The sequence below is a fragment of the Phyllostomus hastatus genome, unplaced genomic scaffold, assembly GCF_019186645.2.
Source record: "Phyllostomus hastatus isolate PE091 unplaced genomic scaffold, TTU_PhHast_1.1 phas_contig_159, whole genome shotgun sequence".
NCBI lineage: Eukaryota > Metazoa > Chordata > Mammalia > Chiroptera > Phyllostomidae > Phyllostomus > Phyllostomus hastatus.
The window spans coordinates 9,882,186-9,899,777 of record NW_025333640.1 but is presented as its reverse complement, the minus strand read 5'-3'; the positions used below and the strand labels follow the sequence as shown (position 1 = coordinate 9,899,777).

Here is a 17,592-nt window from a genome sequence, read left to right as displayed (position 1 = left end):
ACATGGTAATTCTATATTTAATGTTTTGAGGAACCTTCAGACTTTTTCCATAGTGACTACCATTTTGCATTTCCACCAGCAATGTATATGAGTTCCTGTTTCTCCAAATTGCCAATACTTGTATTTCCTTTTTGTAAAATTAAATCCATTTGGGTGTGAAGTGTTATCTCATTGTAGTTTTGATGTGCATTTCCTCAATGACCATTGTTGTTGAATATCTTTTTGTTTGCTTGTTGGCCACTTGTATATTGTGTTTGGAGAAATGTCTATTCAAGTCCTTTCTTAAGTTTTTAATTGGGCTATTTGCTTTTTTGCTGTTGAGTTGTAGGAGTTCTTTATTCTGGATATTTGATATATAATTTGCAAATATTTTCTTCCATTCTGTAAATTATCTTTTCACAATCTTGATCTTAATTTAGGTGAGTTTTTAGTTTTTATGTAGTTCCATTTGTTTTTGCTCATACTTTTAGTATAAGATCTAAGAATTCATTGCCAAATCTGAGGTTATAAAAATTAACTTTTTTTTTCTAGAAATTTCATAATTTTATGCCTGTCAATTAAGGTCATTGACCCATTTTGAGTCCATTTTTGTATGTGAAGTGAGTTAGAGGTCCCACATCATTCATTTGCATGTGGTTATTTAGTTCTTCCAGCACCATTTGTTGAGAGACTCTGTTTTGGCACCTTTGTCAAAAATCTATTTGCCATAGATGTTTGGGTTTATTTCAATATTCTCTTCTATTTCATTGGTCTGTATTTGTTTTCTTCCAGTACTACACTCTTTTGACTACATTAGCCTTGTTAGCAAGTTTTGAAATCAGTGTGAGTTGTCCTACTTGTTTTGTTTTGTTTAGTTTTGTTTTCAACATTGTTTAGATTATTTGGGCCCCTTTACAGTTCCATGTGAATTTGAGTATTAGTTTTTCCATTTTTGCCCCCCAAAAAACATTAGAATTTTGTTGAGGATTGTATTGAATCTGTAGGTCACTTTAAGATTGCCATATTAACAATGTTAAGCATTCTAATTCATGAACATGGGATGTCTTTCCATTCACTTAGGAATTCTTTAATTTCTTTGTGCCATGTTATAGTTTCCAGTGTATAAATCTTTCACTTCCTTGGTTAAATTTTTTGCTGATTTTTTTTCATGCTATTGTGAATGAAATTGTTTTCTTAATTTCTCTTTTGAATCGTTCATACTAGTGTATAGAAATACAACTGATTATTGTATGTTGGCAAGACAACTGTGCTGAATTTGTTATCTCTGGTAGTATTTTTATATTCTATGAGATTTTCTCTATATAGAATCATATCTCTAAAGACAATTTTATTACTCTTCCTTTCCAATTTGGACACCTTTTATTTATTCATTTTTGGGGCCAAATTGCTCTGGCTAGGACTTGCAGTACAATGCGAAGTAGAAGTGGTGAAAGCCATCCTTATCTTGCTCTTTTTTAAAGGGGGAGACCTTTCAGTCTTTCACTACTGAGTGTAATGTTAGTGGTAGATTTTTCATAAATGCTACTTATCATGTTAAAGAAGTTCCCTTCTCCTGCTTTGCTGAGTGTTTTATATGATGAAAGTGTATTGCATTTTGTCAAATACTTCTTATGTAACTACTGAGATGACCATGTGCGGTTTTTTTTCCCTTTTGTTCTATTAATGTGGTATATTATATCAAATAATTGAATGTTGTGCTACCCTTGTATTCCTGGGATAAATCTCACTTGGTCATGGCGTATAATCTTTTTAATGTGCTGTTGCATTTGGTTTGTTAGTATTTTGTTAAAGAATTTTGCATCTATATTTTTAAGGTATATTAGGTTAAAGATTTCTTATACTATATCAGACCCTGGTATCAGGGTAATGCTGACTTGATAGAATGTGTTAGGAAGTATCCTTCTTTTCTATTTTTAGAAAAAATTTAAGCAGGATTGATGTTAATTTATGTTCAAATGTTTAATTGCATTCACTAGTGAAGCCATCTGGTCCAGGATGTTTCTTTGATGGGAGATATTTAATTAGTGATTTAATCTCTTTTTTTATTACAGGACTTTTGAGATTTTCTTTTTTTTCTTAAATTAGTTTAGGTAATTTGTGTGTTTCCAGGAATTTGTTTCTTTAATCTAATTTAATTTGTTGTCAGTTGTTCATAGCATTCTCTTATAATACTTTTAATTCTCTAAGGTGGGTACTAATGTCTGTGCTTTTAGTTTTAATTTCAGTGACAGTCATGCCCCATATAACAACATTTTGGTCCCACATACCACAGTGGTCCCATAAGATTATAATGGAGCTGAAAATTCCTATTGCCTGGTGACATAGCTGTAGTGATGTGATAATGCAATGTATTCCTCATGCATTTGGGGTGATGTCTAAACAGACCTATTGTACTGCCACTCACTAAAAATATAAAACATACAATTATGTATAGTATAAATACGTGGTAATAATAATAAACAATTACAAAGTGAGGCAAAAGTAAGTTGGCTGTTGTGAATATACAAAACCTTGATTTCTTATAGTATTATTTATTAATTATTATATTATTTTTTTACATAAGCAATTGTAAACATACTTGTGTCCCACCCTGTATGTTACTGGTTTGTATATTTACTATACTTTTTCATTTTTATTATATTTTTCCCTTATCATTTGTCCCCCTTATAACCTCTTCCACTTCCATGTACTCCCTGGCACTACCCCCTCAATCACCACACTGTTGTCCACGTCCATGAGTCCTTTTTATTTTTTTGCTCAATCCCTCTACCCCTTAGACCCACCCCACAAGCTGTCAGCCTGCTCTCTGTCTGTGAGTCTGTCTATTTTGCTTGTTAGTTCAGTTTGTTCCTCAGATTCCATATATCAGTGAAATTGTACGGTATTTGTCTTTCTCTGACTGGCTTATTTCACGTAGCATAATGTTCTTCAGGTCCATCCATGCTGTCACAAAAGGTAAAATTTTCTTCTTCTTTTTTTTATTTTAGAGTGGTATTCCATTGTATAAATGTACCATAGTTGTGTTATCCAGTTATAAACTGATGGACACTTGGGTTGCTTCCAAATCTTGGGTATTGTAAATAGCACTGCTATGAATATCGGTGTGCTTATAGTCCTTCAAATTAGTGTTTTGGGTTTCTTTGGATGAATTCCCAGGAATGGAATTGCTGGGTCATAAGGCAGATCCATTTTTAATTTTTTGAGGTAACATCATGTTGCCTTCCACAGTGGCTGCACCAATCTGCATTCCCACCAACAGTGCAAAAGTGTCCCCCTTTCTCCACATCCTATCACTTGTTGTTTGTTGATTTATTGATGATAGCCATTCTGACCAGTGGAGGTGATATCTCACTGTGGTTTTAATTCGCATTTCTCTTATAATTAATGACATTGAACATCTTTTTATTTTAAAGTATTCTCTCTCTACTTATAAAAAAGTTTGATGTAAAACAGTATAGAGAATTGTTTTATGACTAATTCTAAAGAATGCTTCATGTGCATATGAGAAGACTATATTTTGCTTTTATTGGGTGGAGTGTTCTGTGTATGTCTGTTAGGTCTAGGTGATTTTTACTGTTGTTGAAGTCCTTTATTTCCTTATTAATCTTCCACCTTGATGTATTTCTATTACCTAAGGGAAGGTATTGAGGTTTCCAATGATTGTAGAACTGTATTTCTCTCTTCAGGTCTGTGAATATTTGTACTATAGAATTTATTCCTTTGAGTTTATGAAATTTCTTATATTTTTTAGAACTTTATTTATTTATTTTTGGAGAGAGGGGAAGGGAGGGAGAAAGAGAGAGGAAGATAAATACCAGTGTGAGAGAGATACATTTATTGGTTGTTTCTTGTTTGTGCCCCGACCTAGGACCGAACCTACAATCCAGGCAGGCATGTGCTCTGACTGGAAATCAAACCAAAGACCTTTTGCTTTGCAGGACAACACCCAACCAAATGAGCCACAGCAGTCAGGACACATTTTTTATATTTCTTTCTAGCCAAAAGTTGATGCTATAAACTTTAGTTTAATATGTACCATGTCCTAATTGCATTAATAATTTGCATGATCAACTGTAGCCCTCAAATAATAGTTATATTAGTTGCAATTATATTATTATATATGTGACTATACCTACATGTTATATATTCCCTTTAATGTACATTTAATGTATTAAGTCAGTTGTTTATTCATAATACCCAGTAGATTTAAGTTTTTACTTCTAAACCTCTGCAAATATAGGTTATATATGCTCTTTTTTGTTGTTGAAAGTTTACTATATTTGTAAAATTCTTACAATATGTTGGCTACGTATATGCCATACATTTCTCTCTAGATAATACCACTCTACAAAGATGAGCACATATGGGTGATACCATTCCATAAAAGTAAATTGAGAAAGCTAGTTCAGTGTGAACTTACTATCATTTTCTAGTATCAGTTTCTCTTCAAATCTTTGGGAGAAAAGTTTAGGCTTAAGCTGTTAATGGAAGATGATTTATAAATATTTGAATTTGATTTTCCTTTCGAGAAAATTATTTTAAAGCCTATAGTGCTTTACTGATAGGTTTCTTTATATTTTAAAAGCACATTCCATAATATTTTGCAAAAATGATTTTTTATAGAAAGAATTCATGTATACCTGTGGGCAATTATAAGGAATGTAAAGTTGCAAAATGACCTGTGAATATTCCTATCTGCCCTTCCCTTCCTCCAATAGTTGTTGCTCATTGTTTGGGTTCTCCATGTTACTTACAATTATCTAATAATTCTTTAGGATTAGTACCTAATCCTAAGAAAAATATTCAAGAAATCCCTATGGATTATGATGAGGGAAAGAAATGTTATCAGGAAGAGATGAGCTATTAGTAAGTGTTATAGTCTACTTTGTGCTCAGCCGCATGGGATTTACAGTAAGAGCAAGGATAGAGAAAATCAGAGCACAAATACAGAAATTGTTATTCAGTGAGCATTTAGCATATATGAGCTATCTGAAATGTAAAATTGTGTCCCGTGCAAGTCAAGGTTTGCTTTCCTAAAAAGAAAATAGATGCTATAAATAATGTAGTGGTTAAGACTCTAGATGCTAAAGGAAAACTGACCATATTTTAAAAACATGGCTCTACTGCCCTCATAATGTAACCTTAAATGAGCTATTTAATCTCTCTAAACCTTGGCACTTTGGCCATAGAACAGGGATCATTATAGTATCTACCTCATTCAGTTGTCAAACAGTATTCAGAACAATAGTAAATTTTTATAAAAGCTTAGGTGTCTTCTGTAGCTAAAAGTTATTGAAAAAAATAAAGGCTCTACTCATTAATATGATTGAGTGAAATGTTTGCTTTTAAAAATGTACTCACCTTGTCAGAAAAAGTTGAATAAGGTAAGTTGTGTAAACATGCTTTTACATTTATTTAGTAGTCTAAAGAAGAATGTGTGGTTCTATAATACATCCATCCTAAAAGAATGTAATTGAAATGTATATTACAAAGATATTTCCAAAAAATAGAGAATATGAAAGATAATTATAATTATAGAATTCCATTTATTGAATATTTAGATTTTTTCTAATATATTTTTCTCATTAGGCTTTGATTGCCATAATAGGGGAATACTTATTCAAAAGCCATTGTTGCCTCATGTATGCCCTCATGCTGGGATACTGAATCCTTACCCCACCTATTTTTCTCCCTTAAAGAGAAATTATACCAAGTAGAAAATGAAACTGGTTGACTGATGACTTTTCTTTATTTACCTATTCTGTGCATCCTTCCAAGAAGGATATAAGACACTTTATTGAGTTAGTTCAATTTTAATATCAGTGAATTCATTTGAAGGAAAAAAGCCAAATCAAATGATCTAATAGTGATAAAACAACAAATTTGATTTTTAAAAACAATTCCACTTCATACATTTTTGTAGGAGGTCACACTACCTGAAAACATTGTGACTTATGTTTGTGCAGATTTCAAGAGGAACTGAATTCCGAGTATGTCAAAATTGTTTGGTCTAGCACAGAACACTTACTGAACAAATCTGTGTGTGGTCTTCAGAAACAGATTAGGGGCCTCCAAGGACCTATTTCCATTAAATAATGTCACTTTTACTCACAAAATGTTATCTCCTAAGTTTACTACAGATGTGCTTCTCAAGCTTTTATGCACAATAATACTTTATATAGCACCTTACGCCTCTCTTCTATAGAAGGCTTCACATTTATAAATAATAGTTTGTAAATATTATGCTCTTATTAAAATACAATTTCTAAGAGGCATTTCCTTATTATTCATTACTATACATCCAAATCTTAATAATAGCTTGCACTTAGCAAGCATTTAATAGCTTTTATTGCATGAAGGACTTTTGGGAATCACCTGCAGTGGCCACTAGTCAATGTATACCTCCTAAGATATGGAGGTATAGTCCAAAGCTGTCTCTAACAAACAGAAAATATTTTTGAAGGCATCTGTTTTATTTACTTTTAAAATTCATTTGACTTTTTAATTCTCACCTATTACATGTGTTTCTTAGTATGTGCAATTTTCAAGAAAAATGGACACATTGGAGATATGCATCAGAGTTTTAAGGATGCAGCTGTTGTGTGTGAGTGTGTGCAGTATGTGGGCTTTACAATTAGGACTGTTCAAATTCTTGCCTTGATTTTTAACAAATATCTTAAATGAGTCAGCATCTGAAAAATGGGTATAAGAATACTTGAAGGTATTTGTTGTTGCTATTTTTAAAGGAGTAAAATGAAAACATACTTAAAATAGTTGGCATGCATAATATATACTCACATATTAGCTTCCTTTCCCCTTTTACTAGGAAACTTCTAGTTTCCCTTCTAAGAATCTCAATTTATATATGATTCTTTCCACTAACTATTAGATAGTCAATAACTGTCAACTAAGAACTGAAATTTCTCAAATTTGAGCCAGGATTATGGCTATTCATTTGGGGAACAGAATTCTTTTATTGATGTAGTTAACACCTCATAGACGAAAATTTTCTAGCCAATATTTTTAACAAGTGCCAACAATGTCCACAGAGAAAAATGAAATTGAATTAATTTTTATTACTACTTATGTAACACAAGTCTACTTGTCTTAGACAAGTAAGAATTTATAGAATCTGCTTTATTGCACTGGATAGAAACTAGAAATGCAGTTATACTGATACAGCGGCTCAGTTTCTGAGAAATTGGCAGTGATGCTCTCCAGAATACATGAAGATTCTCAGTGACTGTTGCAAGGAATCACAAAAGAGATTTTTGGTCCAAAGAAGACATCTCTGAAAGAAAATAGAACATCAGTTAAATCTATATAAAAGCTAAGGTATATATTATTCTTTTCTGAGTTAAAAATGGACAGTGATTTCCAGGATTTCAGATACAGCAATTTTTTTTAGGTGAATCAAGTACAAAGAGAATGAGTGGGAGAACTTGCTACAGGATCAACAAAGACCAAGAAGGTAATCAATTCTTTTACTTTCCTTCCATTTGCCATTGATATTATGCTATCATTTCTTTATAAAGAAAAGGAAAGATTAGGTGGTTTCATAACCTTATAATCAGATCAAAAAATAATTTCTCTGATGTGAGTGAGATGGATCATGAAGTTTACAGGGATGACACAGAAGATTAAAAATTCCTTACAAAGTAAATAAATTGTAGCTTTTATAGGGAAAGCAGGCATTTTAAGCTACCCTACTCTCATTGAGAAGATCATATAAGGTAATGAAAAAATGCATGGAATAATATAAAATTGTATATAAGTACAAGGTAGTATAATTACGGATCATTAGAAATACACTTAGTATGTAATGTACAACATGATAACTATTGTTATCACTGGTGAATAGTATACTGAAAATTTGCTAATAGTAAATTCTAAAAGTTCTCATTACAAGGAAAAATAAAATGTTTTTGGTAACTATGAGGTGATGGATATTAACTATCACTAAACTTATTATGGTAATCATTTTTCAATATATATCTGTCAAGTTGTGTGATATACCTTAAACTTATACAGTGCTATATATCAATTATGTCTCAATAAAATAGTGCGACAAATTCAAATTTGTGTTTATAGGGAAAAAGGAAATATACTGAGCAATGTAAATTTGTTGGTACTTGGAAAAGGGTAATCCAATATCAGATAGAAATTACTTTTATATATCTATACTTCCATTCTCATCCATTAACCTGGATAATCACAAAATTATATCATGAAATAAAAGTACATTTCTGTAAAGCAGACTCAAGTCTTACAAAAAGGCAAACATGGTATTTTAATATTAGCTGATATTTCACTTATGTGACTGGGAAAAATTGTCATTTTATGTTGTCAGTTAATACAAGTTCTTGATATCGTCATTTAGTACGGTGATTCTGAAACTTCATCACGCATCAGAATCACTTAGAAACCTTGTTTAGTCATAATTGCTGTGCCTCGTGTCCAGTGTTCCTGATTTAGTAGGTGCCATCTGGGGTCCAAAGATGGGTTTGCATTTTTAACAAGAACTCAGGTGATAATGAAGCAGCTGTTCTGGGAACCACACATTAAGAATGAACTGGCTTGATAGAAAATAAAAATCTGGTCCAAATCAGAAGAGCTAGGTTCTAGTGATAGTGCTGATATCAACTAGTTATGGGGGATCATGCCAGTCATTTTACCTCGCTCTATTTTTCCTTGATACGGTGGTTATACCTGCCCTTTCTACCTTACAGATTTCTTAGAAAAATGAAAATATGGTGACATGTTAAAAGTAATTTGAAAAAGCTAATTTAGGTATGAAGTTGCCAAGATCATAGTATTTGAAAGATTCCTCAGTCACCAAGTGATGACAATTTTAAAATCAAGAGCTAGAAATATTTATTGATTTTTCTACTATATTAAAATATATCAATTTTCTAAGTCAGTGGAAAACTTTAGTTTATTCCTAATTAACTCACACATAGAGCTAGAAATTTTTTCTTTGGCCATTACCAAACTTTCTTGTCCAGTTAATTACTTGATCCTGTTAACTGAAATCTTTTATCTGAAGCCGTTTATTAGTTTTCAAATTGGTTTAAAATATCAACCTTGAAGATGACCACTGCTGCTGATAGACCTTTTTTGTGGTAAAAATCTGATAGGGAATTTAGATTTTAATAGATTGGAGTGTTATTGATTCCTGGATTTCATTTCATTTTATTAAAATCTGCCAAATTCTCTTTCTAAATTAAAACATTCCATTTCATACACAATGGTGATGATTCTAGAAAATAGCTAAGATTTGAATAGGATTTTACTAAAAGGGGTGATTATTTTTAGCAAATCATTGTAAAGGTGTCAAAAAGAATAGTTGTATGTGTTTCATAGCAATATATTTTATGATTGCATTTCCTTACTTTGGGCAGCAGAGCAATTCGCTGAAGTTGCAGTAACAGATCATCTCACATCCCTTTCCATCCCAGAAATGATCCTGGAAGTTTGTGTCCATCTTTGTTAGGTCAGCTACTCCTTCTGGAAGGCTGTGACAGTTGCGATCTTTTAGTATCTTTCTGTAGCAAGAGAGACGATTTGCAGGCATGGTTTGGACTCCAAGCAGGAGGGTTAGCCCAATGGTGACAAGTACTATAAATTTCATTTTGGCTTTCTGCCCTGAAATAGAAGAAAAATAAAAAGTATCAGTGTTTGTTGTTTTTTTAAAAAGATGTAATTCACCTGAACATAAAGTTCTTAGCATTCTCATTGGTAGAAAGGAGTTCATCTTTTCTTTGTTTCTCAAAGTGTAGTTTAAAGACAATCTACAACAAGAATCACTTAGAGTATTTGTTAAAAATTAAATGCTTCGGCTCCACAAAGAAATAATGAATGAGAAATGCTGCATGAGGGGAAGAGGTGGTGGTAAGACCCAGAATTTGCATTTTAAGTACCCAAAGTAATTATTTTTGTATATTCAGTAGGTAAAAAATGTTTTTAAGGTGATAAAACTCTGATCAAGTTTCTAGGACAAAGAAAGCATCATCAAATACTGTGGGTCTTGACCTTGCAAAGCATAACAACATTGACAAAGAGCTTGGGTCCCACCTTGATGGAAACAAAAAGCCCATTTATCCTCACATTGACAGATGGTACTCTATAGATGTATTTATAATTTTTCAAATCTTTTGAAAATTAAGTTTTTCAAATCTTCCAAAATTATTTTTGAGACCCATTTTGTTGCAAATTTTTAGTGATATTGTGAACTTTTACTAGTATGGATTATAGATTACTCATAGATTACTCTATATAGATTACTCATCATAGCTTTAGTTGAAAACAGTAGCTTGAATTTTCCCTAATAAACATGTAACATGTTCTTAAATACCTATGGTTATGGGGAGTTCATTATTGACTGAGTCAACATATTTCACTGATATAGTTCTAATGTTCCCATTACTGTGAAATTTTTTTTTGTAGCTACTATCCGTCAGTCCTAGTTTAAACTCTTGGGATCATACCAAACAAGTTTAATTCCTCTTCCAGGAGATAAGTCTTTAAGTACAGTATTTACATAAAGTTATGGAATATTCATCATCTGTATAATCAGGATTCTCAGCTTCCATATTCAAGGTGAAAAGAATAGAGGCTATTTTAGTAAAGGATGGCTAACTAGATGGTAGAGGGACCAGAATCAGAATCCACAGCCATTTGGCTTTCGTCTTGTTGACAGGTGTCAAAAAGTGTCTTTCCTACAGTAGAGTATTAAAAAGGGGGAAAGACGGATATGTATATTGTGCTTTGAAAGAAAACAGTATTGTTGAAAGAAAGTTTTAGTAAAAAGTTCTCAATGGTTAGATGCATCTACCAAGGGGAAATTGGAGGGCTCGCCTTATGTGTTTCCCATCTCTCAGGAACCAGCGTCCTACCTTGCTTAAAATCCAGTGTTTTGGCAAAGGTTGTTCCACGTATTTTGTCTGTTGATTGTTATTGTTGTTGTTGTTGTTGTTGTTGTTGTTTCAAGGGAGTGGATAAACCTGGTTCTTATTACTCCATTTTTAGTAAAGCAAAACTTTCTATATTACTTTTACTATTTGGAGTTATTTTGAGGACGATGAAGGACAGATACCCAAATCTTATAGATTCTAAAAATGAACTGTGTGGTATTCTAGTAATTTTGATACTTAAGCCAAATTCTCAGAACTGTGTTTCTCCTTCCCTCTACTCCTTTTCCCAGATTGAATTATGGTTCCTCTGACTCCCATCTCATGAATCAGGTAAGTAGCTATTGGGTCCCAAAATATAGCAAATAAGACCCTTATGATTTGAATGAGGACCCATTCTGGCTTCCCTTCCTGCTTCTGGAAAGATGCTTGTATATTTTGTTCTGGATGAAATAGGCTACTAAAATATAGCCTGCAATCGTTCTCTTGTCTTCAGCCCTAAATCTTCAAATACTTCCTCAGGTGACTTAGAAACTCTCTGCCCGTAACCAAGACCAAACTCACAAGGAAAGTCAGCGGAAAAGCAGCCATGGTTGGGAAAGTGAGGAAGTCAGAGAATAGCACTGACCTGGGATTCACTGATAAAGTGATTAAGTAGCTATGTGAGAGAGGAAAATAGGAGTAATTTAGTTCAACTTAACAAACATTATTTTAGCGTTTCCTTTATGCCTTCAATGTAGAGAGGACTGTTAACATTTTGCTGTGCTTCTCTTGGGTGTCACAGATGAAGGTGTTGAGAAGGAGAAATTGAGATGGCCTAGGGCAGGATGCTGGGAGATGCTATGGACTGGGTGGAAGATAAATAAGATAAAGAGGTTATAAACAGTGAAGAAGACTGATAAGGAAGTTCAAGCTCAAAAGGTAAGAAAAAGGGGGAAAAGTAAGTGATTAGATGGCAAAGGCATGATTGGACAAACTCATCTCAAAGATTGGTATTTACTAAGATTTATTCCTCAGTGTGTCCATTACACTCTGCTATATCAAAGCAGATGGATTCAAAATCATACACTAGCACTCCATGACCATTTTTATAGTCCTGTGTCTCTGATCTACATGGATCACCATATTTAATATTGCTAAAATATGGGGATGCCATATAAGACATGGGGTACCTAGTTAAATCTGAATTTCAGATAAACAATGAATAATTTTTAGTATAAATATATGCCAAATACTACATAGTTTCTACCTCCTGAATTAATCATGATAATTGTATTTTGTTAGAAATAGCCCATCTCACCCATTTAAAAGAAGTATAGCAATAAAGATGTATAGAATATTTACTTCCTTATAATTAAAAGGAAGTCTTTCTTCCCTCACTAGGATCTTTCTATATGCTGCCCTCTTTGTAAGAAATGCTTTTTGCTTGACTTTCAGGTTTCCGTTTAAATGTCACTTCTTCAAAGGTCTTTCCTGACCATCCAATCTGAAGTAGTTTCAACCTGACTCTTTCATAGTGTCCTCTTCTTTTCCCTGCTGATATTTATCACCATTTGAATTATATATTTGTGAGTTTACTCATTTTATATGTATCATTCCTATTCAACAGGAAGCTTCACAAGGGCAGTCTATTTTTTTTTAATCACCACATGCCCGATGGCTAATACAATGGTTGGCTCAGGTTATAGTATTAATGAATGCTTCTCTGAAAACACATTTTTAATCCTGAGCAGGAGTGTACAATGGTTTCATATTTTCTAAAAGGCCGTAACCTTCTTAGGGCTAATCCTCAGGTCTTCCTTGCACTTCTCCTCAAATCATTCATCATGGCAGAACTAGAAGGCAGTCAGACCTGTAATCTCTTCAGTCCTACACATGTGCCTTTCCTTGTTGCTCCATCTAATCTCTTCCCTTTATGTTAATATCCGACCAAACAATCCATCAAGGACAAACCCCAAATTCATCTCTCCTAAGAAGCCTTCCCTGATCCAGCCTATGCCATCCTAGCAGCTCCCTGCTCTCTGTTCCATAGTACTTATGTATAAATTGTACCTACGAGAACTGTGAATTTGACTAAATAATGTCTTGTCATTGTCAGCATTTTTCATAAGCCAGTTATCCATATGGAGAATATGGCTACAGTTGAAAGTGGGAAATTCACCAAAAGCCATTTGGCCATATAGTGAGTTGGTCATTTTATGAATTTACCTAGAACTACAAAGGAAGATCTGGAAAGATCACAAAGGTCCTTATAGGACATGATTAAGGGCTTTAGATTTTATTGAGTATATTAGGAAACCATTGGAAGATTCAGATATAATAGTAACATGATCTGGTTTATATCTTTAAAAAATCTTTTTTTTTAACTTTGTGAAGGTGTGTTGTGGTGGGAAAAGATTGGAAGTAGAAGGAAAGGCTATTGGTGAAAGCTGATGCAAGATATGATGCAAGAGGAAAAGAATCAAGGATGAGTCTTAGGTTTTTGACCTGAATGCTACTGGCATGTATTGAGCTGAGAAAGAATTGGATGCAGGCAATTTGGAGGGAATGCAAGAGGAAATTTTTGGATGTCTTAAGTTTGAGAGCCTACTAGACATCCAAGTGAGATGCTGATAGGCAGGTGAATATGAGTCATTGGGTTATTTAATGGTAGCATTTATGGCTGTGGGACTATCAGGGTAGTAAGTATAGATTCAGAAGAGAAGAGGCAAAGGGCTGAGGCCTCAGGCAAGCCAGCATTCAGAATACTGGAAGAGAGGATGCCAGCATCATAAAGGCAAGGACTGTGACTTCTTTTTTTTACTTTGCACCTCTCTCAGAGTGTCTGTTTCAATGCTAGGCTCACAGTAAGTATTCCAAAAACATTCAGTGAAGGAATGAAAAATAAATTACAGAAAGTAAGTGGGTATGTTGCCATACCACACACCTCTTCTGGCTCTGTTCATGCCAAAATATAAAATAGTGTTTCTGTCACAGTCTCAGTCACATACTGCGATGGAAAGTTCCACATCTGGCAAGTGCTTATTGGTAGTTTTTTTTTTAACACTTTAGGAATTATAGTTTGAACTAAAATCTTCTCTTCTTCCTTTACTCTAGTGCAGACAAATAACTTTAACTGTTACTTAGCAAGTGGAACAATATCTGAACCAGTATGTTTCTGTGATGCACTGATTGTTTTGTTATGTGTTTTTCATTAGAAGGCACCAATTTCAATCCTTGGCAATCCATCCAGACCATATATTTTCAAGTTTCAACAAGATGAAATGACTTTGGCAAGTTTGAAGCAATTTGCTCTATTTTTTCTCTTTCAGTTAAAGAACATACACTTAAAATTCCTACTGGAGTACATCCAAATTACAAAAGAAAACAAAGCTAGAAGCTGAATATCTGAAGGAATAAGCAACATCCTCAAATATTTATCTACTGGTTTTTCAGATTTAATTTTATGTAATTAATATTGTTCCTAATGTATGATACAGTTCCTATCCCAATATTGAGTAGATTGGCAAAATATCAATGATATAACATTTAAAAACATAACTCAATTTAAAAGTCTTCAAAAATAAAATAAGAGAGCAATACAGAGCATACAGAATTATAGGCAAAATGTTTCCAATTAAACAATAAATCATTGCAATCATCATATAGATAGGGAATTACAAATTTTGATTGTGTGAGGGTGTTTGGCACTAGCAGGCTTTTGAATGGTTGGAGTTAAATGAAGACATAAAAATAAAAATTACCCCATTTCATGGCCAAAACTAACAGGGCTGTGTAGTTTAAATGTTGAGACATTTATGGTGCAATGCTCATACAGGCAGCTGATGGCAATTCTGGGAACTGGTATTTTTTTAAAAAGTGGAATGAAACAGAGTTGATGAATTAGACAGAAGGGCAGCCCATTTTCAGGTTTCTTTCAAAACACAGCAAGGGAGAAGCAAAGCTGCAAAAGCAAATGAAAATTACAGCCCAGAACCTGACATTTAAAATCAAAATTATAGTTGGAGGAGATTAAAATTGCTGTCCAGCCTATGATGTTTTCCATCATTTTTCTTGGAGGATAAAAATCACTGTTGTTGTTTTTTTAATTCTCTCCCTTCTTATTAACTGCGATAGAAGAGGTTTGTGTTAGAGTGACTGAGTCCTGAAATGAAACCTCTCAAAGTGTACGTTAGAGGAATCAAAGTGGCATTAGAAAGTAGATAAACCTTTCAAACATCATTAAAGCAGACATTATCAGCCCAAATGCCCAAAAGATATTCATCAGCCGAAAAAAAGAAGCCCACATCCCCCCTGAAGGTGATCTGCCTTCAGGTGTCTCAGAGAATACTAGAAGAGGATATTAATATTTAGTCTTGTATCATTCTCATTGTTTTCCTGGCCACAATTGGTCATCATGGAGAAAAGGACAGGCATTTGGGAGAGCTTCTCATACACTGTGAAACTAAGTTAAGGAATTTTAAAGAGAAATTTTTATAAGCCCCAGTGGGGAAAAAGGTCCCCTTTATCTTAACAGTACAGACACTGTGTTATGTTCCATGCAAGGAGGGCACCAAGGATGAATTCAATGAATTCCCTCTTTGTATAACACATTTATGCCAGTTTCTTTTTAGGAATCCAGGTTTTTCAAAAGCAAAAAACATTTGCTTTCTTAAACCTTGCAGTTCATGTTGAGTAGATAGTACAGAGATATAGCTACTGCATTAAAAAACTCTTACATATATCATCATCCTCACACAGTTCTGAGAGGTGGAATGATCAGGTCCTGTTGTGTGGGACCGACCAGATGCAGAGTGGATATGTGCATTAATGAGAAGTAACAGAGGAGTCTGCCTCTTTTAAACCTATGATTAAGTGACTTTCCCAGTTAAGGAATGTACATTTTCTATTCTCTTAATCTGATTATTTTCCTTTTTCCTAAGAAGCATTTTTTTAAGCACCTACATCCCTTTAGAGAGGCTCTCTCTGTCTTTCTCTTCTGACTCAACATGTAAATACTAATCTATAGCAATAGTTTGGAGTAGAATAAATGACATAAAATTATTTTTAAGAAAAAAATTACATACCCTTTTCTTCTTTCCTTGTGGTCTTCTTGGCAGAGGAATCTTTTAAAATGCTCCAACTCACTGGGTGAGTTTGGGCAGAAGGAGAAGAGAGGAGGTGCTGGAAGGAGGTTCTTTACAAATGAACCTTTGTCTGCCTTGTCTCTCCCTGGGATTGACAGACTTGCCGCCCCGGCCAAGACTCACGCAGAGGGGAGTGGAAGGCTGGGCTGCAGGAACTGCTTCCCTTGGGCTCTTACAAACCAGGCGAAGACGAACTAAACAGCTTCTTTACTGAGGGAAATAACGAGTCTATACAAGAACCTCAGGGAGGCAGACATGGAGCAATAAAATATAAATCCTGAGGGACTTTAAAAGAACACAGAGAGTGATTTTTACCTGATGAGAAATCTGTGTGTACATTTGAGTGCATGTAAGTGTGTGAGACAGAAACAGACAGAGACTGAGACAGGAAAATCGGGACAGAGAGACAGAGAGCTAAGGGACAGGGAGGGACAGAAAGAGGGGGAGATGGAGGTAGAGGACAAATTGCTAATATAAAGGAAAATAGCTGACACCTCTTCACAGTTTCCTTGTGTTTTGTCACCAAGTTTTCCTTATCATCTAGGTCCCTTGTTACAACATTATGGTGGAAGATACATTCCAGCTGTCATTACCCACCAATGGAAATCAAATATAACATGACTAAAAGAGAAAGATATTCTGTGTCTCAGAAATAAAGGCACAAAAGGAATTTCACTCTGGGTTGAGTAAACTGTACTGAAATTGTAACATCTGCTAACTATGCTTGAGTTTTGTTTTGTTTTTTAATCAATTTGGAATAGTGTTGCTGGTGGTGGAGATATAACAGAACAGGAATGATCTGGATGTTAAGCGCAGGGAAGGTCATTCTGGGTTGTACTGACAGAGGCATGAGGGTGACGCACAGGGTAACGAGTCTGAGGGTTACAGGTAGTTTAGTGTCCTGGAACTGAGAGATGGTGGAAGACAAGATTAGAGGGACAGAGAGAGACAAGTTAATGAAGTACCTCAAATACTATACTAAAAATTTTGGATTTTTTTCTGAACGTGAATGGAAAGATGATGAAAAATATTAAAACATTGGCCCCTGCCTGCAGTGTGAAAGAAGATGGTGTGGGAGGAAGGAGACTAGAGGCAGGGAGAAGAGGAGTTCTCCCAGTAATTCAGGAGAGAAGCTAGTTAGGAAGCAAAACTGAAAAGGTCTGGTGGCCAATTAGGCTTTCATGTTTAGGGTAGAGGTAGCTGAGAAAAGAGTAGTCTACTTTATTGAATTTCACAGGTTTGGACCCTTGGATGAATGATGCTGCTCTTCATGTTGGAGAAAAAAAAAAAGAAAAAGAGCAGTTTTGCCTGGAGCAGGAGCAGGAGAGTGAATGTTGAATTTAAGGAGCCCTAGGTACGATTGGGAATGTTTAGTAGGCAGTTGATTAAATTGGCTTGGAGCTCAGGAAAAAAGTATGGACTAGAGAGTTAGAGTTAATCAACTAAATGTCAACTAAATAAGAGAGGTATTCAACTAAATGATGGTGAAAGCCATGGCTGTACCTTAAAAGTTACTGAGCTCCTACTGTGTGCCAGCTACTTCACATGTCTGAACT

The 17,592-nt window shown here is 34.3% G+C and overlaps 1 protein-coding gene across 1 annotated transcript; it reads right to left on the bottom strand.

Annotated features, from left to right (window-relative positions):
* Positions 1 to 6,740: 6,740 nt before the first annotated feature.
* Positions 6,741 to 16,252, bottom strand: SCRG1 (stimulator of chondrogenesis 1). Its single transcript, XM_045831658.1, has 3 exons — positions 15,977 to 16,252; positions 9,393 to 9,645; positions 6,741 to 7,291 (listed from the first exon to the last, which is right to left on the bottom strand). The coding sequence occupies exons 2-3, from the start codon at positions 9,629 to 9,631 to the stop codon at positions 7,237 to 7,239; spliced, it is 294 nt and encodes a 97-aa protein (XP_045687614.1). The 5' UTR covers positions 9,632 to 9,645; positions 15,977 to 16,252; the 3' UTR covers positions 6,741 to 7,236.
* Between the last annotated feature and the right edge of the window lie 1,340 nt (positions 16,253 to 17,592).